Source organism: Propithecus coquereli, unplaced genomic scaffold (genome assembly GCF_000956105.1).
Source record: "Propithecus coquereli isolate 6110/MARCELLA unplaced genomic scaffold, Pcoq_1.0 Scaffold518, whole genome shotgun sequence".
Taxonomy (NCBI): domain Eukaryota; kingdom Metazoa; phylum Chordata; class Mammalia; order Primates; family Indriidae; genus Propithecus; species Propithecus coquereli.
In genome coordinates this window covers 980,367-1,005,289 of record NW_012151041.1, presented here as the reverse complement: position 1 = coordinate 1,005,289, position 24,923 = coordinate 980,367, and the positions used below count along the sequence as shown (strand labels likewise).

Genomic DNA, 24,923 nt, shown 5'->3' with positions numbered 1-24,923 from the left:
GGTGGGCCCGGGCTGGAATCCTCCTCCACCTCAGAGCTTGTGACCCTGGAAACATTATTTGACTTCCCTGTGCCTTGATTTCTCTACTGGTAAACTGGGAAATATCATAGAACTTACTTTGGGGGGCCGTGGTGGGCTAAGGAGGTTAATATGCACAAAATGCTTACAAGAGCGCTGAGCACGGAGACAGCGCTCACGTGTGGCTGTGTCACAGGTCTTCACTCCTGGCTGCGATGACATCCCTGCACGTAGACAGCCAGTGCCCAGAGCTGCACAGCAGACTGGAGTCTGATTGGCAGCTGTCTGTGTCACTGATTAATTTTGAGAAACAGGAAGGAGGGCCTGGACCGCTAGTATTATAATAAAGGCTATTTGACAGAGAAATGCGTCTGAGCATCCACCCTCCAGGGCCTGGCCTCTTCCCACATGGGCCAGTGGGAGGGGCATGACATGCTCTCTGGCTCGCCCAGCTCCTGACTGTTCCTCTAACGGAAGCCGTGACCCAGACCAACATCTGCCCTAGCGGGACCCGTGTCCCAGGCGTGTACATTTGTGGGGCTGGCAGACACATGAGGGCAGCATGCAGAGGAGACATGATTATAAAAATAACCAGCACCCAGGAGGGCACCCTGAGCCCAGGGGCCATCAGGAGCCTTGGGGCCCCTCCTGGGTGCGCTAGGCGGTTATCTTTACAACCGGCGACACCACGAGCAGGCAGGACAGGCAGAGGGTGATGGTTACCTCAGTCGGCGTTGGCGAGAGCAACTGAGGCGACTGTGGACACAACACACAAAGTGGCCTGTTAGTGCCGCGGCATCAGGCAGCGACTTCGGGGGAGAAGGGAGAGTTTAGTGGCCGCAGGCAACGCAGGGCGCAAGCGTTCATACAGCAAGGCCTGACTGCCAAACGGGACAGGACCCTGCCACGAGAGATGCAGGACGGGCCTCCAAAACCTTTCTGGAGAAATATGGGCAACAGCACCCAGGGAAGAGGTCCCCGGAAACTCAGGTCATGCTGCTGAGCTTTTCCCTGCCCTGGCCCTCCATGCCCTGCCACTTGTCACCAAGACACATGTCCAAAGGGAAGACTGCGGCTCAGGGCCGGGGTGGCACAGCCTGTACGCCATGCCCTGGGCTTTCTCTGGACAAGGGAGGAAAGAGGCCCAGCAGGGAGAGAGGGCAGAGGGACCTCTGGCTTTGGGGTTAGGCCTGGTCCTGCCTGGGGGGCCCCAGGGCCTTGGGGAGTGGGCTGACCACAGCCTGGCACCTCCCATTGTGGTGGGTGGGCGAGCTCTGCCCGCCACCCGTAGACATGGCCAAGACTCAGTGAGGCAGCCTGGAGGCGGAGGGGCCTAGAACCAGAGCGCTGTCCTTGCGGGGTGGGTGAGGATTAGGGAAGAGAACTGTGTCCCCACGCAGCTAGTAGAAGGCACTCCATCTGCAGGAACGATTACTATTACGGTGCAACGCTGTGACGCCATCTGGGAGGCTACGGTGGCCCTGTGCAGCATCACCCTCCTCCTATGGGACGGCCTTAGGGGAGGTGGGATCGAGGGGAGAAACCCTCCTGGGCTGTCCTCAGGCACTGGTGTAGAGGAACCTCGGAGTGAACACACCTGACCCAGGACACCTGGCACCATCCACCTGCCGAGCCAGGCCCCTTGGGGACGGCCTTTGTGGCTGTGGGTGGGACCTCACGCACAAGGTGCAAATTTGCAGCACAGCAGAGAGGCCAACTCAGGTGCCACAGAGAGGGAGTGGGGACTCCTGAGCCACACACACAGCCCTCCCTTCCTGCCGCTCTCTGCGCCCCCGGGACAGGCCCTTGGGTCAGTAATCATCCGTGCTGCATTCTGGTCATGTGCTCACTGACGTGGAGGGACCCAAGGAAGCAGGACTGAGGTGGGAACAGCCACACCCACACAGCCCCTCCCAGCATGGCTCGCTCAGAACACAGGCGTGCGTGTCAGGCAGGGTTTGACGTCCCAGCCTGGGGGGAGGCAGACAGCCCGAACCTAGCTCTCGGACTACAGTCCCCATCTCAGAGAAAGTGTAAAGAAGACTTGAGGAAACAGCCAGCACATCATGTGGACTTTCGGGGAAGAAAGGACTAGATTTGGATCTTGGCTCTGCTGCCTACTGGCTCGGGCACTGTGGCCCAGTTGCTGGACCTCACTGGCTCTCTCCCAGGGCCCAGTCTGGGCATAGACCAGATGCTGGGTGATGAAGACACACGGTGGGTGGACCTGCACTCTCAGCACTGATGGGGCTTGCCACCTGCACCCACAGGGCACCTGCTGGCCCTGAGCTCTTCCCACCCTCCCCCTTGGCCCTCGGGCTCCGCAGCTGTGCCCAGCAGCTATGACTCCATCGGCAGGGCCGGGCTGGGCTCACCCCGTGCCAGCTGCATTGAGCACGGCACCCCTGGAGTCTCAGCCCTCATTTCCCAAGAGGCCCTTGCTAAAGTCTCAAAATGAGAAGGTCCAAGGGAAACATGTCTGAAAGGACTGAGTTTTCCTGCCCAGGGGAGCACCTGTGTCCAGGCCACACACCAACAGCAAAGATGGCTCTTCCTACCCAGGCAGTCGCAGTTACACCGAAACCTCAAAACCACAAAAAGAAAAGCGAAAACCAACATGAATTCCACATTAAATGGAGAAGAGCAGCTTTGAAGTCACCAAATAATAGAATACACTGTCCACAGGAATGCCAGGGAAATAGTTGGTGGTTCAAGCAGGTTGGTGAAATTGGCTAAAGGTATTTGTGGGCCAGAGGCATGTGCCACAGCAGCAAGGGTGGGCGTGCAGCCCAGACTATTCGGATAAGGAAAACAGTGCTTTTCGTGCTTTGTGAAAATAATCCAATACTTAAGAAAATTAAGAGATTTTCACTTGCTATCATTTTTCCTAAAAACCAGGGTGCTTCCTACTTTCTGCTCCATTTAACGAGGCTTTCCAGATTCCCTCCTTTAGTGAGGAGAAATTTGGGGCCAGAGCATACTGGGAACGATTCCAGTGGGACGTGCACAGGGTTATCTGCAGGGTGTGGAGAAGGCCGAGGGTCGCAAGAGGCGGTGAGGGCAGAAGTAGGCTCTGTCCGAGTGGGACCCACGCTAGGGACAGCCGCGCCTGCGGCAGCGCAGGCAGGGCCGTACCTCGCCGCAGCTCTGCCTGTCCCCCGTGGAGTGGCTGATGTAGGGCGAGTAGGAGATCATGTCGGGGCGGTCGATGTCATAGATGGCCTTATTTTTGGGAAGGGCAGCCAAGTCCCGGTAGTCAAGGATCTCCCCACCGAGCTTCGCCTGCGAGAAAGAGCAGAGGGGGGCTACAGTCAGATCCACATCCTGCAGGGCAGAGGCCCCCAAAGCAGGGCAGAGTCTGGGCGTGCCCCAGCTCCCAGGTAAAAGCACAGGGGACTCGGGAGCAGATGGGCCTGGGTCCTGAGGCCCAGCCACAAAGAGCCACCCAGCCTTAAGGAATCCTCAGTTTCCTCTTTATAACGTGGCGGACACGATCACAGGATGGCTGTGGGGTCCGGAAGTGAAGTGAAGCCTGTGACAGCAGACAGTGAGACTCAGTCCACGGCCTAAACACACATACATGTACATGCATCATATATGTACACATACACACATGTATGCACACACACAGATTCAATCCTCCCTTGGTATTTATGGGGGATCTGATACGTCAGCCGAGGTAGTGTTTGCATGTAACCTACACATCCTCCTGCACACTTTACACCATCTCTAGAGGACCTACACCATCTAACACCATGTAACTGCTGGGTAAGTAGTGGTTATACTGTATTACGTTATTTGCATTTTTTAATTATTGTATTAGTGTTTTTTATTGTTTCTTTTCCCGATATTTTCAATCTGAGGTTGGTTGAATCCACGAATCTGTGGATGTGGAACCCATGGATATGGAGGGTGATGGCACACACCTACACAAACGTGCGCGCACACATGTATACATGTATACAAACACACATGTGCACTGCATGCATATGCATGTATACTCACAGGGAATGTGCCTGTCTCATACTGTGGAGGCACAGACACTCACACCTCACATCCCCACCCGCCCCCACATACTAGCACACATATGTGCACATCCACGCTCACACTTCTGCACACAGCCACACACCGATACAGGTGCTCACACACCCTTCCATGCCCACAGCTCACTCACAACACATTCCCACACACTGGCGCACACACATGCACACCCAGACTCGCTCCCACAAACTTACGTGTACACTCATCCACACATACTGCACACGTAATCACCTGACCCTCACCAAGCGCATACGCATTCACACACATCCACTCTCACAGGCTCACACTCACACTCAGCATTTCTGAGCGCTCACAGGCTCATACACACTCGGCAAAGTGCCCAACATTTGACAGGCTGGGTGAGGTCCAGGACCGCGTCTGTCTTGTCCGCCTCTGGCCCGTGCTGGCCCACGGAGGGCACACACTTGCGCTTGCGGGCTGTGGCCTTGCAGACCCATTTCCTCCCAGGCCAGTCCTTGGGTGGTTGCCATGACAACAGGCTATGCTGTCTCATTGGTGGAAGGCCACTGGGGTACGTGTGTACAAGTGTTTTCTCTCTGCTTTCTTCCTTCCCATACTCCATACAGCATAATAAATGATAACATGGCCCTGTATGACATTATCATTACAATATAATCCAGCCATTAATAATATATAACGTAATAATGCTGCTTTTATACTGTGCTTTATTGCCATGATGAACAAAAGGTTACAAACCAGCATGTTCAGTGTGACCTCATGTTGTTAAAAACATTACACACGTACACACAGAGGGGAGGGACTCACATGGTGCACTCCACAACAGAGTGGTGGCCACTCTGCCTGGCAGGATAATAAATGGTATTAATTTTCTCCTTTGTGCTGATCATGATTTTTTTAAAAGAAAAAATGCAGACTGCTTTTATAATTTAAAAAAAGCAGCAAAATGGATTATGTCAAAAGCCCACAATCTACTGAGCTCCTACTGTGTGCAAGTTTTACCCCTAATACCAACATGGACAAGGCACAGCCTCTACCCACCAGGAGCACCCTGCAAAGCACTCTGAGGTGGCATGGAGTGGGCCCCTCCTGAGGTCGTGGGTGTGCCCAGCGCTGAGCGACGGGTCAGGCACAGTAGGTGCACACCCAGCTGGTGGGGAAATTCCTCACCCACCAATACCCTGCCTTGTTCCTCAGCACGCACCCACCTGAAATCCGTGCACAGCACGTGCCCCATCACTCCTGTGGAACAGAAGCCCTTCCCACCCAAGAACAAGGACACCCTCTGGCCTGACACAGCTGGGTCCCCAGGGCCCAGCCTGGGGCTTGGTGCTTGGCTGAGCTTGCAACCACCTGATGCAAGAAGACAGGACCCATTAGAGCTGTTTTCAGCACTGAGAAGTGGGGGCCCCTAGAAAAAACCCCAATCTTTGGGGTCACAGAAACCTGGGTTCAAAGCCCTGCTCTGACATTTGCTGTCGTATGGCCTTGAAAGTGGAACTAAGACCGCAGAGGCTGTCACCGTTCACCGCAGGATTATAGGGTCACTATGGTTCCTAAGCCCTTTGCAAATGCCAATTTATTTAACAAAAAAAGCTCACATTCAATGAGCAGTTACTATGTGCCATGCAGTTGACATTGACAACAAAAAGAACAACAGCTGCCATCTCTTGTGTGCATACCCCATGCCAGGCCCTCTGCTCAGTGCTTTGTCAATGTTGAAGCTCAGAAAACCCCCAAATACGGCTTCAGCACGAGTACTCAGAACTCGTGAGCAGAATGGAGGCCTCGGAAGCCTTTGACCCTCTCCTGTCCTCTGGTCTCTTGCCCCTCTTCCCCCTGCCTCCCGAAGTGAGCTGCGGAAACCCCCAAAGCCAGCCATAAAACCTAGAAACATGACTCTAACCTCCCCCACCTTTCTGTATAGGGCTGGCTGTAAAGAAATTCTCTACCTACCTGTCATAAGACCCTCATTCCAGCGGGGTCCTGCCCTGCATGCAGGAGGAGGGAGGGCCACACAGAGCCAGGAAGAACCTGAGCAGACAGGCCTTGCTGGGTTCCCCCAGTCTGTTCCTGTTGGATCAGACTCTATTTGTCCAATCCCATTTCTGCATGGCTGCTGTGGGGTGAGGGGAAATTCCCCCTTTCCCCAGAAGGTTTGCTGACAGATCAACTCACAACAAGGCAGATAACTGAGATAAAGACATGTATCTATCCTGCGCATGGGGAGAATCAGAGTGGTTGTCCAATATCTCAGGGGGTCCAGAGGTTCATATATTTCATTTTAGAAGGGAGGGGGATGAGGAATATGAGAATTCTGTTTAGGGACAACAAATGGTCACTAGGGAGGATGAATAGGTACTTGGGAGAATGAATGGATGAGGAAACAGACTCACTTATAAATGATTCTCTTGGGAAAATCAATTAACCTGAGAGACAGGTTATATTCAGAACGACTTGCGCCAGGTCTGGTTGCATTTCATTGTTCTTCTTTATGGGTCTGGTTTTTTGTAAAGAAAGAGGGAAAGCCCCTCCAAGACCTGTTGATCTCTCCGGCCCTTTAATTCAAAGTACTCTGTCACATTTTGAGGTGAAATTTCCTGAGCTCCTTCCCTGTCCATACCTCATTGAACCTAAGTGTAAAAAATGGACAGTTTTCCCTGGGCCTTTGGGTCTTTAATTTCTGAGGCTTCCTGTGTCACATAAAACTTAGATTAAATAAATGTGTTTGCTTTTCTCTTGCTAACCTGTCTTTTCTCATCAGAGTGTTGGCCGTGATCCTTACAATGGGTGAGGAAAGGTATCACACCTTTCCACACATACACAAACACTATCTCATTTAAACAGTAATAATCATAATTATTATTATTCATGATGATAATGATGGTATTATGGGCTGAACTGTGTCTCCCAAATTCCTAGGCTGATAAAGTCCTAACCCTCAGAACCCCAGAATGTGACTATGTTGACCTAAGGTCATTAGGTTGTGCCCTAACCCTATCTGCCTGCTGTCCTTGTAAGAAGAGGAGCTTAGGACACAGACACCCAAAGAGGGGCGACCACGTGAGGACAGGGGGAGAAGGCAGCCGTGTGCAAGCCAAGGAGAGAGGCCTCAGGAGAAACCTGCCCTGCCCACACCCTGATCTTGGATTTCCAGGCTCCGGAACTTTGAGGCAATAAATTTCCACTGTTGAAGCTGTCCGGTCTGTGGTGCTTTGTCACGGCAGCCCCAGCAGACTAGCACAGGAGGCAGTAACATGACAGCAGCGAGCATTTCCAAAGTTCCTCCCCAGGCCAGGAGGCACTCAGAGCCTCACAGGCAGAGCCCATGGGCCCTGGACGGAAGTGCTGGGCTCCCCACGTCCCACAGATGAGCTCCTGGAGGCGCAGGGCGGGTAATGCCTCACCAAGGGCACACAGCTGGCCCAGGGACGTCACACGCCCCTCTGAGCCCCAGAGTGCACACCTCAAAGGGCCACAATGCCATCCGTGCTCCGGGCTAGCGATATGTCACATTACCCAAGGACTAGCGTGCTTGTTGTCATGACCATCAGCATAAGGTCAGGAATGACCCTGTGTCCAACTATTGTGAGAGATTAAGGGCAGAGAAGAAGCATAGAAAAGGTCAAATCCAACACCCATTGTGGCATAAATGGCTGAGGTCCCAGCTGGGGTGGGTGGGGCTGGGGGGAGAGTGACTTGTCCATGTCACCGGCCCTTCTGGTGGCCAGTTCTGGTGGTGGAGGGGGCCTGCATGTCCCACCTGGACTCCTTCCCTGATACGCCATCCCTCACTTTGGACCTTGGGGCTCTCTCCTAGACAAGGTATTTGGGTATTTACACAGGCAATGTTAGTAAATAGTAACAGTAACCTCCAATTTCTAATCCCTCCATTCAGAGGAAATTATTGTTAACAACTTGTTAAAATGTTTCCAATCATTTTTATACTTGTAAGTGTATGCGCATGTACATGCACAGACACAGACATGCACATACACACCCTCTGTAAGGGAAATGGGATCACAAGATTTATAGCATCCTTAACACACTTCTTTTAGGGAACACCTTGGGAACGTTTTGCACGTTAATATGAAGTTCTGTGCTGTTGTCCACAAAGCCTGCATGATCCCACACGGGTGCCTGGCAAGCCCCAACTATCGGCTATCGATGTGATATTTTTGCGCCATTAAAAACAACAGCTGTGCACACACCACGTTGTGCTCTGGTCACCAGATAATCAGGGATGAGTTCCCAAGGGAACTGCCAGGTCAAACAAATATGACCACGTTGCAGGTTTTGAATCAACCTCATAAAGCCTGCACTGACCTCTGCCCTGGCAGTGACAAAAGCGCTGGCCCCACAGCAGGTGCCCTCAATGACAGTTCTTAGGATACTCTCCAGTCTCCAAAGCCAGCTTAGCAATGGCACCAGGTCCCCTTTTCCCTCTCCACCCTCCTGCCCAGCCCACTCTCCATAGAAAGTCCTGACTTACATAAATCACACGGCTCGGAGACCCTGAGGTGCTGGAAGCAGGTACAGAAATGATGCTCTCTGAGGAAGTTCTGGTTTCCTAGGAAAGAAGGGGAGAGGAGGAGATGAAGACAGATATTTCAACATCAGAACCTCCCAGAGGTGGCTATCAGGGGTTACACTCCAGCAGTGGAGGGAGCTCCCTCCTTGCACCCCCCTGTGGTGTGGGTGACAGCTAGCTACTCCTACACTCAGCAGGCCCCCAGCAGAGATGGGACAGGACCAGGACCAGCATGGGGCCACATGTCAGAGGGCAGGGCAAACCTGCAAGGCATAGGGGGTGGGGCTGGGCAAACCTGATTGCAAATTTGGTTCTGCATCTAGAAAGGAAAGAGAAGAGGGAAGGGGCGTGATGCTCAACCCACCATCTCTGCACTCGCTCCCGCTCAGCTCTGCCCAGCCCTCTCCATGCCTGGCACCACCTTTGTATCTTTCAGGACTAAGCATGGCCGCCGCCGCTGCCACTGCCTCCTCCTCCTCCTCCTCCTCTTCTTCCTCCTCCTCCTCTTCCTCTCAAGGTCTGCCCAGCCTCCCTCAGCCCCAGCACTGCACACCAGTCGAGCATCGACTCAGGGGTCTGCCTGTCCCCTGGAACTGGGCTTCCGGGGGCCGGCAAAGGCTGAGCCCTTGGCCACGCCAGGGTGGCACAGTACCACGTGCCACTCACAAAGAAGGTGACGACTCCAAGGCCTGTAACACAGGGTCTGCTATTCTTGCTGTCCCTAGGGCAAGGTCATGTATTTTACAGGCCAAAATGATGTATGCCTAATTTTGTAGATTAAAAATACTCTTTGAGTCTCAGCTTCCTTCTCCATAAAATGGAAATTCCTCCCCTTTCCATTTCTGGGGGTTAGAGCAGAGATGAGACAGGCAAGGTGCTTAGCACTGTGACTATTATTTCAGCTCAAGCTGGGCTTATGAGATGACCTTGACAGAGAATGCCCTTCTCTGCAAAGTGGACTCACGTTGGGGGTTTTAAGAGAAATGTTCTACATTCCCCTAAGCTGAGCACAGTTACAGCAGCACAAGAACGTCTCCCAGGAATATTTTACAACCTCCAATTGAGCCCTGGTGCAAACTGGTGGTTATGCTTAGGAGGAAGGGAGCTCGGGCTGGTTTCCGCATGGGCCCTAGAGGCTGGTTTGCTCAAGGCATGTCTGAGGCAGGTCATACCCCTCTCTGGTCTCAGGTCCCAGCTCTGAGAGGAGGAGGAGGAAGGAAGGAGGAGGAGCAGGCCTCCACTGAGCTCAGGGAGCAGCAGAGAGCTGCACAGAAGGCATTTTCCCCAGGGTGAGGAGGCTGGAGCTTTTTTTGACTTTCTCTCTACCCTGACTCCAATTTGCCCAAAGAAGCTTCCCAAGGACAGTCCATATCCATGGGTTCTCCCCGGGCTGGAGGGAGAGAGCCTCGTTCAGACCCATAGAGGCAGGGCTGGGAGCTCACCTGGCTCTAGTCCCCACGACCTTCTCCAGCTTCACCTGGCCCCAGGGAAGCAGCTGTCCAAGAGTGACAGGACACCAGATTCCCACTAAGGTCAACCCCCTCATCTCCATATTAAAGCCAAGGGGCTGAGACTCAGAGAGGGATACTGACTTGCCCAAGGTCACACAGCTAGGAAGAGGCAGAGCTGGACTCCAAAGCCACAGCTTGTTCTACCACCTTTGGCTACCACTGAGAATTCTGTTAGAACATTCCTGCTCACAGTGGGCCCAATGGGCCTACCTTTGGCCTCCTGGGCAGGGTGAACATGCCTGTTTCCTCCTCACTTTGTGGCACCACAGTCTCCAGTTCCCTCCCAGGCTCACACCCCCAGTAACGCTGGCTTGGGCCTCTGCACTGGGAAGGCCTCACTCTGAAGGAGACCAGGAGGCATCGCCATGGAAACCCACAGCCTACAGGACCAGCCAGCCAGGCCAGGGCCCCTCCCCTGAAGTCACCCAGCCCCTGGCCAGAGTGGGAGCCCCTCTGAGCCGAGCTGTCCCCGTGGTCACCTTCACCGTTCTCAGTGCCCGTCTCTGGCTACCCAGCAAGCACAGGGCCACCTCCCTGCCACATGGCTCTGAAACCCTCACTCAGTCCCCTGCAGGTCACGCTCAGACACAGGACTCAGAGCCAAAACTGGGCTGGGCCGCAAGTCACAGCTCCAGGATGCTGTCTGTGATCCCCACCCTGGCTGGGCCTGGCCCTCTCTCGCTCACAGCGCACCTCAGAGCCTGCAGCCCCCACTGCCTCCCCCAGCAGACAGGAGCTCCCTGAGGGCAGGGACCCCCAGGGCCTTATTCATTTCTGTGTTCCAGGCACCCAACTCCAGAATGCACACAGTAGGTACTTAGCGGCTGTGTGCTGAATGACCATATGACCAAATGCCAAGGACACACTCAGGACAGGGCAGTTAGGACCACAACCCTCGGCAGATGACCAGGGACATCTCATATGTGGTACTTGTCCTGGGGTGCTCCCATCCCTGTGGGGAGGGGTGCAGCCATGGCGGCAGGAACACCTTCCAGGACGCGGAGACCAGCATGCCAGTATGCACCTTCCTCCCCACGTCCTCGCAGGAATCCAGGGTTCAGGTAGTGGAGACCAGTGTGCCCTCCCTCCCATGTCCTCGTATGGATCCGGGGTTCAGGCACCTGCTTCTCTTGCTGGAGGGCAACCCTGAGGCAGGGGTGGAGCTGGCTCCTCTGAGGGCCCTGCAGCCTGAGAGCGGCCCCTGCTACATGACTGCTGAGCACGTGCCCCGGACAGGGTGTCATTTCTCCTCCTAATTACCAGGTAGTGCGGTGGGACCACCTCTACGTGGGTGGCAGTTTCAGCGTTAATGATGCTGCTGCCACCTCATGTTGTGTTTCTTAGGGGCTGACGGTGCCTGAGTTATGCACATTCACTTAGTAACAGGCTGCCTGGCCTCTGCCCGGCATGTTGAACAAAGCCAACTAGCCCTCTTTTAAAAATAACTGTTTCAAAAGCATCTTCGAACAACAGAGCCCAGGAAGGTGACTCTGCCTGCACAGGCCCATAAGGACAAGGACCCCTTCTTCCCTGTCCTGCAGCATCCGACTGTTCTGAGGGCCTCCCCACTGTCAGGCCCGTGGTTGGGAGGTCAGCTCGGCTGGCATGAATGCTGAGGCTGAGGGTGGAGCTGCTGCTGCCAGACCAGGCTACAGCCGAGGCCCCTGTAGACAGTCGGTGCAGGCCATCCTAACCTGTCCTTCAGGGGAACTGAATGTGGCCCGTGGTCTCCCTTTCCTGCCCAGTCAGTCTCAGGAGACAAGGTGAGAGTTCCCCGTGCACACGCCAGGAACCCAGTCAGGTCCCTTTCACAGGCCTTCCGCCCAGACAAACGCCAGGGCCCCGGGGTCTCGTCCGAGTCTCAGGCAGGGACACCACCTTGCTCGTCTCTGAGGCCCGGGCGGCACAGGGCAGTTTGGAGAATGAACCACAGACCTCATCAGCCACTTGAAAGGACGAAAGAATTCACAGTGTGCTGCCACCTACTGCACCCCCTGCCATGAAAACCAGGAGCAGGATTTCGTCATGTGACTGTCCTGCGGCTGAGAGAGACTGCCACACACAGAGCTACTGAGGACAGTGTTGGGGAGACAGGGAGGAGCCTCTGCCCAGCCTTTGGCTGCAGTGCTGTCCTGCTGCCCTCCTGTTCTCTCCCCGACTCCTCCTTCAGCTGCTCTCGGGACACCACCCTCACCCTCACCCTCACTCTCGGCTCGATGTCTCAGCTGGCTGGGGTGTGCTGGCCGGCGGAGGTGCTGCCCTCCCAAGGGTCCTGATGCCAGTGTCACACAGCTTAGCTTAGAGAGTCCTGCACCCGAATTCTGCCCCAGACCCTAAAAGACACTTGAATAGTCCACTTGATTCTCTGCAGGCTCTGCTGCTGTTTCTCCATCTCTCAAACAGGAGCCAAGACCTGCTGCTACAGGATGTCTGTGTTACTCAGGACCCTCAAGGTAGCCATTTGGTGACCTAGACGGAGCTCTGGGACCCAGCGAGGGAGGAAGTGGGAGGCCAGGGGTCGCTGTGATCCTGTGGCTGGACCAGGACATGGCCTGACCTGTGGGCTGTAGGGCTGTCCTTGGCCACAGGCCGCTGGCCAGGCCGGTCCTGTCCTCTACACTCTCTTGGGCCCTCGTGGGCTGGAGCTTGTGGTGAGGGTCCCGATGGGGGGTCCCTAGCACAGAGCCTGCAAACACAGGAAGCCGGACCTGGCTGACTCACCCCTCCTCTGCCAGGGTCTGTGGTCCGGTGGGCTGTAGTTTACCATCTAGATTCTGTTCCTTCCTTTATGTAACAAACATAAGTCTCTGCCACGTGCCAGGACTCGGGCCAGGAGTGGGGACTCCGGAACGAGGAGGCTTTCCTCCAGGCTCCTGGTGGGGCTCAGCAGGAGGGGCTGATGTGGTCCGATGGGGTAGGGGCTCCATGACATGGTGCACAGGTGATCTGTAAGCCTTTCACCTGGCAGGGGTGGGGGCGAGCGAGGACGCAGGGTCATGGGGAGGAGTTGGCAAAGTCTTCAAAGGTGACATTCAAGGTGGATCTTAAAGGCCTTGAGGTAGGCATTTTCTGGGATGCAAGGGGAGGGGAGGGCCTTCCTGGTGGAAGGAAAGGCATTTGCAGAGGTGCAGAGAGGCCAGGGAGGGCACAGTCCTGAGCAGGGGTGCACCTGCTTGGGTGGAGCTGGGGTGTGGGCGAATGGATGGTAGCAGGAATTCCTCCCTCCCTCTAGGCATTGCCACCAGCCTCCTCTCAGCTCCTGGAGCTTGCCGGCTCCTTCCTGCCTCAGGGTCTTTGCACAAGCCGCTGGCCTTGCCTGACACCCTCCACTCCCACCCTCATCATGGCTGACTCGGTGCCCCTTAGCTCCAAGCTGATTTCCTCTGGAGGCCTCAGCTGACATCTTATCTAGGTGGGCTCTCCCCTGCTGGCCTCCCTGGGACGCCCCATTGGCTTCCTTCAGTGCACCTGCTACATCAGCCACTGTGCTACTGTTTTGTGTGTTGAGGTGTTGACTGCTGGCACATGAGCTCCAGGGTGGCCAGGTACCGCCCACTTGCTCATGGCTGCACCTCCCACGCCTGGCGCACAGCAGGGTATCTGTGCAGTAGAGGATTTGGCCTTACCCAAGGGAGGTTTGGCCTTTGCCCTACGTTTCTGGGAAGGAAACTGTGTTGCACCTGAGAGGAGCATCTTTGTTTGGGGAGGGGGTTGGCCACGTCTGTCCATCTTAGCGTGGGGGCAACCAGTCACATGACTTAGGGTGGGAGCTTTGGGTTACATGGTATCAGCTGACCTGGCAACTAGTATTAATCGAACAATCACAGCTATGTCACAGAGCCCCAATAAAACCTGGGGACACTGAGCTTTCCTGGTTGGCAATACTCCATGCATACTGTCACACGGCGGTGCTGGGAGGGCAATGTGTCCCAACTCCATGGGGAGACAACCACAAAAGCCTGGTGTTAGGACCCTCCTGACTCTGCCCATGTGGCTCTTTCTTTGGCTGACATCACTCTGTATCCTTCTTCCCTGTGATGAACCATAACCATGGGGGTGCCACATTCCATGAGGTCTGTGAGCCCTTCCAGTAAACTGTCAAGCCTGAGGGTAGTTTGGGGTGAGTGGGGGCTTGAACACACAGTTGGTGTCAGAAGTGAGGGTGGTCCTGGGGACTGTCTGGGCCCCTCCAACGGCGCAGCCATCCCCAAGTTCTCATAGCCATCGGTGCTCACTGAACAGGTGAAGTCAGCAGGGCCCAGCACAGATGCTCCTCAATGTCCGTTTGCTGTAGTTTGAATGTCCCCCCCAAAGCTCGTGTGTTGGAAAATTGGTGGCCCTGTGGCAGTGTCAGAGGTGGGGCCTTTGGGAAGTGATTGAGCCATGAGGGCCCTGCCCTCATGAATGGATTAATGTCATTATTGCATGAGTGGGTTAGTCATCGAGGGAGTTCAGCTCTTCTCCTCTCTGTCTCACGCACTCTCGCATCCTCTTGCCCTCCCACCGTGGGTGGCCCTCACCAGCTGCCAGCACCACGCTCTTGGACTTCCCCACCTCCACAGTCATGAGCCAAATAAACTTCTTTTTTAAATAAGTTACCCAGTCTGTGGTATTGTTACAGCAACCAAAAACTAAGACACCCTTGTTATACCTTGCATCATCTCCCACCTGATCCACCTGCTTACCCCCGTCACCTCCTAAGCCTCATTGCCCCCACCCCGAAGCCTGTGTGCCTTGTCAGCGACCCGTGGAAGCTGGTCAGTGTCCTCTTAATTGTATGGAGATTGCGTGTGAGCAAGGAAGATTACATTGGAGAAACCAGTAAATTCCACCAACCTTATTTTTGTCTTCAGTTCTGGCAGCTTGTCGACATGCCGGATGCCAGATGGACGAACCTGTTGACAAATTCCCAAGAGGGAAGGGATTAGAGTCATTTCCCATGATGCGGGGGCCCACGTGGAAAGTCAGAGGAGGGATCTGGTCTATGCAGGGACTTGAATGGCCTCCAAGCAGCCCCTGAGAATCCCTCTGGGCTGGGGTGGCACTGGGCATGGTACTCCCAGATCACAGTGCCTGCCCCAAGGGGTTCACAGCCTGCTTTTGGCTGTGAAATAAATGGGCAAATGTACCACCATGCGCTAACTGCTCCCACAGGAAGAGACACAGGGTCCTGAGGAACCTGGGGGAGGGGAGGAGGCATCTCACCCAGCCTGGGGCAGCCAGAGAATGCTTCTCAGAGGAGGGCATATGTGAGCTGGTCTCAAGCACAGAGGCAGGAGAAGAGAGAAGGGGCCCCCTGGGCAGAGCCCACAGAGGCAGGCTCGGCGTTGAGGGCGGTGGCCGGGCCCACCCAAGGGCACAGCTGGGACTGAAGCTGGAATGGGGACCAGCCTTGGGGAGGAAGACTTTGAGGGTGGAGCTCTCAGCTAAGAGGCAGGAAGGGAGAAGCTCAGGTGGGAACCCGGCCTACTCCTTAGGGTGGGTGTGAGGTGAAGAACAGGGATGGAGTAGGAGCTGGGCACGGGGCTCGGATGCCAGCCCAACACTGTCACTCAGGCTCTGAGGCTTCCTGTGCTTCAGTTTCTCCACCTGTCAGCTCTGCCCAGCCACTATGTCAATAGCCACTACCATCAACATAACAAGGTCACCAGGCACCAAGCACCTCTACATCCCTGGCACCTTGCTCTTTTCTAATTCAACCTCAACCTGCCCCGAGTCTTTGTTTTTGCTAACCTAAAAACAGAACCACTATTAATAATAATCCTACCTCATCAGGTCATTGGGTGACTTTAATAAAACTAAGTAGAGGTAATGACGTATTGGGAAAGTGCTTTGGGAATTGCATGCAAATGTTAGTTGCATCAGCACAATTGCTGTTGTACAGGGGGTTCAATGCACGGCAGCTCCCCTGCCCACCTCCCTATCCTTGGGGACCCAGAGCACTTGCTTCTCCTCTTGGGGCTCCCTGAACCTCAGCCGGATCTGTTGCTCCCTGAGATCACACACCCTCTGCTGCTGCCATGGCTGTGTGTCTTCTGGGTTTATCCTCTAACCCCAGCTCCTAACCTGCTTTCGCAGCACCCAAACAAGCCACACAGGCCTGGCACACAGTAGGGGCTTAAAAGCATGTGTGGAATGAGGAACTCATCCCATTCCCTGCTTGCGAAGCCTTCCAGGTCATGTGGGTTTGACTACCACTCCTCCCTGGAAGCAGAGCTGCATCTGCACAGAGCTCCGAGACCGGGGCTGGAGTATGTGTGCGTGTGTGTATAAAATGTTCATTGTTTTCTAATTTTTTATTATAAAGGTAACAGATTTTCATTATTAAAAATTATAGAAACCTTAAAAAGTATCAATAAGAAAATTAAAACCATCTATAACATCTCACCCACTTTTTGCGGGCTGCCCTCCAGCAGACATGTGTGTTCTAATGGAATGCAGCTCATGTGCACATACAATAGCTTCAAATCCTGTATCTTTTGTTTAAAAATATCTTAAACATTGCCTCATATAATTAAATATCAAAAAATGCAACTGTAAGGGCTACATAACATTCCACCCTGAGGATAGATGTGAATTATCTTCCGAATGTTTTATTTGCTTGTCCTACCATTGCTGGGCCCCTCGTGCACACCTGGCACACACCTCCTAGAAATGGAGTTTGGGCTCCAAGGGGGTGGACATGTTCAGGGCTCGTGAGAGTTCTGGCAATTCCCACTTTCCACCCCTCCCAGCGGGTAAGAGGCCTCTTTCCTTGCATTTTCAGTGACACAGAGGCTCACACTTCCTTTTCACCTCTGTCGGCACAATGGGACAAAGTCATTTTAATCTGGGCTTCTAGACAGTGAGTGCCAACTCCCCTCCTGCAGGCTATGGGAAAGCGCCTGTGCTGGGGGCGGTGGTGGCACTTAGGTGGTGCCTGTCTCATCACCCCTGGAGACGCTGGGGGCACCAGGATCCACGCTCTGCAGGGCTCCCATGGCAGAAGATAACCCTGTCGATGACACTTTCACGGGCCCCAACACCCAGGCAGGCCAGGCACGGGCCTCAGGCCGGATGACCAGGCGGGGTCTGCTCCGCAGAACAGAACTTGACAGTCACCAACCTGGTCTGACCTGTTGTCGTACAGATTGGGAACTCCAAGGCCTGGAGCGGGGAAGGCCTGGCTTCAGTGACCCACGGACAGTTGCAGCAGGTCCCACTTTAGAAATGAAGAGCCTCTTTGTTCCCAAGACCAGGCCACCCTGGACATGAGCTCTCATCCCAGGGCTGCTGTCCCAGTGCCATTGTGCTCTGCCTCAGTCGTCATCTGAGAGCACAATGGTGCTAACACTGTGGGGGCTGAGACCCAGGCAGAGCAAGCCCCCCTGCCCCAGCAGCCCAGCATTGTGGGGTGGGCCCAAAGGACCACTTCACGGGCCCTTGAGCAGAGACTCGAGGAACAACGGCGACACTGGAGACAAGGCCGTCATGTCACCCCACTGGGTTCGGCTTCAGAAAGGGAGGCCTGTCTGACACGCAGCCCTAAGAGGACAGCTGGGTGAGGTCATTCAGCACCTGCAGGACGCATGTATGGCAGATGCCACGACAGCAGCTCTCTTGCCACCAGCCCAGCCCAGCTGGCCTCTGGGATCACTTCAGACAGAAATCTTCAAAAGTAAGTAGTGGCTAAAGAGAAGTCTCAATACCAGAGCCCTCCTTGCCTGGCCCCTGGGGATGGCACCTCCAGCACAGGACAGCTGTAACACCCTCATCTGCCCTGGGGCGGGGCCCTCCAGTCAGGCTCCTCTGAGCCCTCTTCTCCACTGGGTCTCAGCCTTGGCCCTGGCCTCTGCCTCGGTCTTAGGCCTGCCTTGCCCAGGCTCAACAAGACTCCCGCTAAGTCAGTTTAGCAGGAACCTCCCACCCTTGACATCTGATCACCTCCACAGCTGAGCACGTTCCTCACCCCCACCTTTGGAGTCTAAGTCCTTGGCCTGATTTCAGCAGGAATCCCACCACCTGCACGTAGCTCCCCTGCACGACCCCTCCCTGCCTCCCGGCGATAGTTCCCCACTGTTTCTGTGGGATTCGGAATCCAGCCGTCTCTCTCTGACCCTGCGGCCACAGTCCAGAATGGTCTTCCTCGCTGTTTTTAACAAGCGACAGGATAGTTTTCTTTACCTGGGAGGGCTCAGAGAATGGGTAGGCAACAGGTGAGGGGGTTGTCAACGTGACAAAGCAAAGCATCACTCTCAGTGTACACACCCCCAAAACACGACTAGGATGCCCGAGTACGGCACCCGAAACGTGCCTCTTTGGCATAAGGATTATTTTGCGTTGATTATTTGGGGAAACAGCAGACTCAGAAAAGCTTTGAAAACAGAGCAGAAGTGACCCTTCTGTCAGGGAAACTGATGTTGCTAAAGGACACCTCCTCCCGCGCCGGGGAGAGATGGATGACACTGAGTCACTGGAGTCTCTCGTCAGCGGGGAAGGCGCACAGCTTCCCCTATTTACAGGGCCCCAGTCTTGACAGAACTGTGCATTCCTCACACTGTCCTTTGAGCCAGGGAAAGGTGGCATCTAAGCCAGACATCAGAGCTGCCCTTCGCGACCTGCACTTGAGAAGTGCTCCTCGCTCTGGATTCGCTCTCGTGCACACGTGGCATTCATGCGGCACACGTGTTTGCACGCTTGTTCTCTTGTTAATCTTTCGCTGCAGGTGTCCGTCCTGAGGACTATGAAGGGTGAAGAGAAAGTTATTTTTCTTTCCCTACAAGAGCTCTCATCTCCCTCCTTGCCTGCCAGTTGCTACATACATTGTAAGGAAATAAATGGTAGCTGAATCTTGTTATCGGAATGCCAATTTAATTGTTAAAATGAGAAGCAAAGAGCTAAAAAAGGTTAATCTGGAAGAAGGGGAGTGATGATTCTTGTTAAGCCTTGTCTTTTCTTCAGATCTGGTAGCCACAGGCCACCTCTCCTTTTATTATTATTATTATTATTATTATTATTGTTATTTTTAGTGCTGAATGGGTTGGGGGGGGAGTTCCCATGAAATGCCATGCCATGCATGAGGAGGTCAGTGTTTTCCCCCAAAACCCTCCTTTCCCCGACGCTGTGCCAGCAGACTCCCCTTGCTGCAGGAGGAAGGCCTCGGCCCTGCCAGCAGCAGCCCCACCCGGCCTTTACTGCTCTGGATAGATGGCTGCAGCAGGGGCAGGAAACACCTAAACTCTTAACTTGGACTCTGGGCTGGGAGGCTCTCTAGAAGAATCCTAAAGTGACAGCGGACATAACAGACTACATTTGTTTAAGTTTTGCTACTGGGACCCAAGTAGCCAGCACTCTGGATGCTGATCTTTCATCCACCCCTTTCTTATCGCACCCATCTCAGGCTCGCTGACGTCAGCCCGGTGGGTGAGGCAGGCTGACAAAGCCACCCTTGTGCCCCCGCCCTGCCTTGCCAGCTCTCCGCTGAAAGCCTGGTGCTCCCAAACTAGCAGGAAGACACAGGGAGCCAAGCAGTTCCTGCCCAGCACACGGTACGGACCCAGGGCATGACAGTTTCTTGCTCCAGGGGACTAAACAGCATGTTTTTATTTTTACCTTGAAGATACATCTCTTCTCCTTCTGCGAACATCTGGCCACATCTGACACATAGCGCGCACGAAGGGTGGTAGTGTTTCTCCCCTGCCTGCAAGGAAGCACAAGGCAGAGGTGTTTCTGCTAAAGGTAGAAATGTCCACTAGGCCGTAGCACCTGGCCTGGGAATAGCACACGTACGCAGGCGATTTCGGAAGGTGTGCTGCACACCAAACGGCCCCACAACCTTTGGGACCAAAGACCTCTACATGGAGCCCAGACCCAGGGGTGCCGCTGGGCAAGACCCAGCTGCACTTGCCAGACCTGAAGGAGACCCGTATCCAGCTCCCTCCTGGGCTTAGCAGGCATCAAGGGAGGAGCCTGGTCCCCCTCACCTGAGTGTCTCCAGCAGGAGGGGGAGGAAGAAGGGACTCACCAGGAGGAGGGACTGCAAAAGTGGGGTGAAAATGATTAATAATTTTCTTTCTGTATCTCTGTATTGCTCGATTTGTTCAATTAGCATTTCCTATTTTTATAACCGTTAAATTCCATTAAATTAGATTACAAACATTAATACTGAAATAACCTAAACAAATTCACTACCTGGTTTAGCTTATTTTTGCATAGAGCAAAAAAAAATCGCCCTTGAATATTGTATCCAACGTTACTTTGCAGGGCCCATTTCCTAACCTTGGGGTATGGAGGGCTGTAGCCTGCAGGTGAATGTGGCTGCCAGATCCTTATGTTTCCTCCTTCCCTAATGGGAAGAAGTTTCATAATTACTACTGAATTTGAAGGGTAGTAATCGCTTTCCGGAATGAGTAACGGGGTCATTCCGAGCATCTCGCTTTTCTTTTCCATGCCCACTGGCACCTTCCCCAATGATGAAAACAGGCAAACGGTGTCCCCTGGGTATCGGGAGGAAGGATCGAGAACCGCTCCTCTTCTATGTGGGGCCTGAAGTGGCCTCTTCCATCAACCTCTGGCCAGCTGCAAGGCCCCTCGTGTCTTCAGGCAAAGGGGCCCTCCCCACAGCTCGAGACGCTGCCCACTCCTGCTGGCCTCAGGCCCAGGCCATGGCTAGACGGCCCCTCCACCTGGAGCGCCTTCCCGCGCACCACCCCCCAGGCCGCCCTGAATGTTCTCTATCTCGCCCCAAGCGCCACCTCCTCTCAGGAGCCTTCCCAGAAGCTTCCCTAACTCGGCTCTCACAGCCCCGTGTTCACATGTGCAGCCACTTTACTCTGCTCAGTCCTCCCCCAGCCCCACCCCGCAGGTGCCTCCCAGGCACGTGGCCCGCCATCAGGGCGCTAGCTGCAGGGAGCTGTCTGGACAGCAGGTCACACCCCAGCATCCAGCCCCAGAGTGAGGGCGAAACAGTCATTTTGGGGATTACAGTCATTAGAACTCGGAGTGGTCAGAGTAGCACGCTCTCGTTGAGGTACAAATGAGAGACTGAGACAACTCGGTATTTTTAGAAGTAAAATTCACCTGAAACCCACCTCACAGAGTTAACTGATGACTCACTGCGTTCATAACGAACCCGAGGGGATATTCGCGAGTTTGTGATCCCCAACCTGTGCTCACACCCACCTCATCCAGGTGCCCTCACCTCACACTGAGGGGTACAACCCCCCGCCTGCCCCATGATTACTAACGGCAGGAGTTCCGTGACAGCCACATGGGAGACAGCACGTCCTCCAGGGCACACAAAGCCTGCTGTCTACACCACATGTCTCCGCAGCACGTCCACATGTGAATTGGAGAGATTGTGATTCTGTTGGGGACAGTTTCCAAGATGACAGGCTTGAATTCCCCTTGGCCACAGTGGCTGCTGTCTCTATGGCTTGTGCCAAGAAGCACTTTACACATATTAACTTGGTTAATCCTTTCAACAGCCCTATGAAGTATATTATTACCCTCACCTTTCATAAGAGGCACAGAGAGGTGAAAGAACTTGAGCAAAGTCACACAGCAGGTAGCAGATGGAGCTGGCATGAGGGTCCAGGAGTCTGGCCCCTGAGTGCACAGTTTAAGCCCACGCCTTGGGGGCTGGCAGTCCCCAGGTCCACGGTATGGGTCTCAACCCTGGGGCAGGGACCCCGTCCTCACATGCTGCCTGCCATGGTTTGAATATTTGTCCCTCCGAAACTCACATTGAAATTTAATCCCAGTGTGGCAGTACTGAGACATGGGGCCTGTAAGAGTTGACTGGGTCATGAGGACTCTGCCTTACGAATGGATTAACCCACCCGTGGATCAACACGTTATCACAGGAGAGGGACTGGGGGCTTTATAAGAAGAGAGACCTGAGCCAGCACACTCAGCCCCTTGCCACAGGATGCCCTGTGCCACCTCGGGATCTGCGAGTCCCCACCCGCAGAAGGCTCTCACCAGATGTGCCCCTCAGCCTCGGGTTCCTCAGCCACCACGATGGTAGGAAACAAATTCCTCTTCTTTATAAATTACCGAGCTTCAGGTATTCTGTTACAAGCAGCAGCAAGCAGATTAAGACACTCCTCAACCCTCATGCCCAGAACGAACAACGTGGAGGATGTGACGGGACTGACATTAAGCAGAAGAAGCCACACGAAAGCACAGCCTTGTTTTACGAAGCTCAGAAGTAGGCGAAACAACATGCGTTGTTAGTGTGCTCTTGGGGCAGTGACCAAAGGGCGCCCGGGGCTTCTGAGTGCATCGGGCATGGTCTTCTCAAATTGGGTGCTGGTTACACGGGTGTGTCCAGTTTCTGAAAATGTATCAAGTTGCACACTTAAGATTCTTGCACTGTGTGTTACACGCCAACAAGAGAGTTTTCCACAAAATGGATCAAAGACCTAAATGTAAGAGCTAAAACTGCGGAACTACAGAAGAAAACATAGCATTAAATCCCAGTGACCTCAGATTTGGCAGTGGACTCTTATATTTGACACCAAAAGCATGAGCAACAGAAGAAAAAACAGATAAATTGGACTTCATCAAAATTAAAAACTTGTGCATCAAAGGGCATTGTCAGGAAAACGAAAAGACAGCCTAAAGGATGGAGAAAATATTGTGAATCACATATCTGATCAGGCTGTAGTATCCAGAATGCAGAGAACATCTGCAACTCAACAGCAAAAGGAGAAACAGCCAATTAAAAAATGGGCAAAGGATTTGAATAGACATTTCCTCAAAGAAAATATATAAATGACCAATGGTACATGAAAAGATGTTCGACACCATTGTCATTAATGCAAATCAAAACCACAGGAGACACCACTTCATACCCACCAGCGTGGCTATGATAACAACAAAAAAGGGAAATAAAAAGTTGGTGAGGATGTGGAGGAATAGAAACCCTCATACAACTGGTGGTGGGAATGCAAAATAACACAGCTACCGTGGAAAATAGTTTGTCAATCCCTCAAAAAGTTAAGCACATAATTACCATATGATCTGGCAAGCCCACTCCTTGGCATTTAAGAAAAACAAAGAGAACAGAACAGGAGAAATGAAAATGTAGGTCCACGCAAAACTCATACGTGAATGTTCATACAGCATTATTATACAATGACCAAAAGGTCCAACAACCCAAATGTCCATCGTGGACAAAGAAACTGTGGTCTGTCCATACACTGGAACATTACCAGCCACAGAAGGGAATGGTGTCCCGACACTTGCCATGACACGGACCAACCTTGAAGACACGTTGGGTGAAAGAAGCCAGACACAAAAGTCCACTTATATGATTCCTTCCATATGAAACGTCCAGAACAGGCAAATCCACAGAGACAGGAACAGATGAGGGGTTGCCAGGGGCTGGGGGGAGGAGGGGAGTGACTGCTCAGTGGGTGGGGGGTTTCCTTTCGGGGCGATAAGAAGGTTTTGGAACTAGAGAGAAGTGAAAGTTGCACAACATTGTGAACGCACCAAAGGCTACCGAACGGTACATTGTAAATTGTTAATTGCAAGTTGTGTGAATTTCACCTCAATTTTTAAAAAAAAGTTGATCCCCATCTGGGGAACTTCTTATTACCAACCATAAGCCAAGCATCGCACTAACCGCTTTCCTCCAGTTGCTCAAGTTCATCCTCACATCAAGCCCATGGGGTGGGCGTTGTTCTCTACCCCCACTTTCCAGATGAGGAAATCGAGGTTCAGGGATGCAGGAGACCTACCCAAGGCCAACATCAAAACACGCAGGAGCCAGGATTAGAATCAGGTGGGACTGGGATCTGCCTCCTGGGAAAACATCCACGGGCCTTGGTGACACAATAGCCACCAGTGGTGGCCAAGCCCTGCAGGTCCCGGTCTCGGCGCACTGTTCCCTCCTCCCACACCCAAGGTGGGGACACGGGAGAAGGAGGGGATGTAGAGCACCTACTATGTGCTGTGAACAGCCTTTGATACACACACACACGTGTCCAGCTCACTGTGCTGAGGAGGAGCCTGGGGTCCACAAAGCCACAGCGTGAGCCACGTGAGAGCCAGTGCCACCTCTGTGCCCTTCCATTGACTGCCTCGGCTTCATGGGAAGGGTGTCCTCAGCCTCGTGGCCAGGAGCCAGCCCCTCTCCCACAGTTTGGACCACTCATCTACAAAGTGCCAAAGGCAATGGCTCAACCAAATTTCAAGGGAGCTCCATGTTCTGGAACATTCCATCTGTGGGGGAGAGACAGGGCTCAGATGCCTGTGTCTCCAGGCCCCGGAGACGTCAGAGACTGTCCAGTTGACTGAGGAAACGTGCCTTCAGGTGCCCTGGCCTGTCCCTGGCTCATGGCTGAGGCCACGGAGGTGACGGGTTCCAGCTCAGATCTTCAATTCCCGGCTGTGTGACTTGGGGTGGCGTCATGTCTTGGGACTCAGGGTCCCTATTCGTAAAATGGAGAGGACTGTCCCTCCCTCTCAGGCTGGGGTAGGATAACTGGGCTCTCTGACTCCAGGGGGCATTTAGCCGGATGTACCCATATGGTGAACGTCGCCCCGTCCCTACCCCACACTCCCTGCTGGGAGCAGTTGGGTTACAGGTGGCCAACGATGGCTGATGAGGTCAAAAGAGAAAAGTGTCCTTGCTACTTGTATCACTTCTCATGTCACTGCCTTCTCTCTTACAGTGACTGGGTGTTCCAGTCCCAGTCATTGGCACGTTGGCCATACCCTGTCCTTTGAGGGCTCCTCTCTCCCAGTTTCTACCAAGAAGGGCCTGAAACATCAGGAACTGGTGGTTTCAGTGTGGAGATCTGTACGGCCACCCTCGGCTGGCTGGGCAGGCGGATGTCCCGCTCTCATCTGTG

At 53.7% G+C, this 24,923-nt stretch overlaps 1 protein-coding gene across 2 annotated transcripts in view; it reads right to left on the bottom strand.

Annotated features, from left to right (window-relative positions):
* Positions 1 to 24,923, bottom strand: part of ABLIM2 (actin binding LIM protein family, member 2) — a 108,838-nt gene that overhangs the window by 47,664 nt on the left and 36,251 nt on the right. Inside the window, exons 1-5 of one of the 2 annotated variants that reach the window (XM_012656747.1) lie at positions 19,672 to 19,727; positions 14,917 to 14,975; positions 8,531 to 8,608; positions 3,154 to 3,300; positions 742 to 774 (exon numbers count right to left, since the gene is read on the bottom strand). In XM_012656747.1, the coding sequence (XP_012512201.1) occupies positions 742 to 774; positions 3,154 to 3,300; positions 8,531 to 8,608; positions 14,917 to 14,975; positions 19,672 to 19,705 (351 nt within the window). In that variant the 5' untranslated portion in view covers positions 19,706 to 19,727. Of the gene's footprint in view, positions 1 to 741; positions 775 to 3,153; positions 3,301 to 8,530; positions 8,609 to 14,916; positions 14,976 to 19,671; positions 19,760 to 24,923 lie in introns of those variants that run through there. The other variant, XM_012656746.1, reaches the window with a different exon arrangement.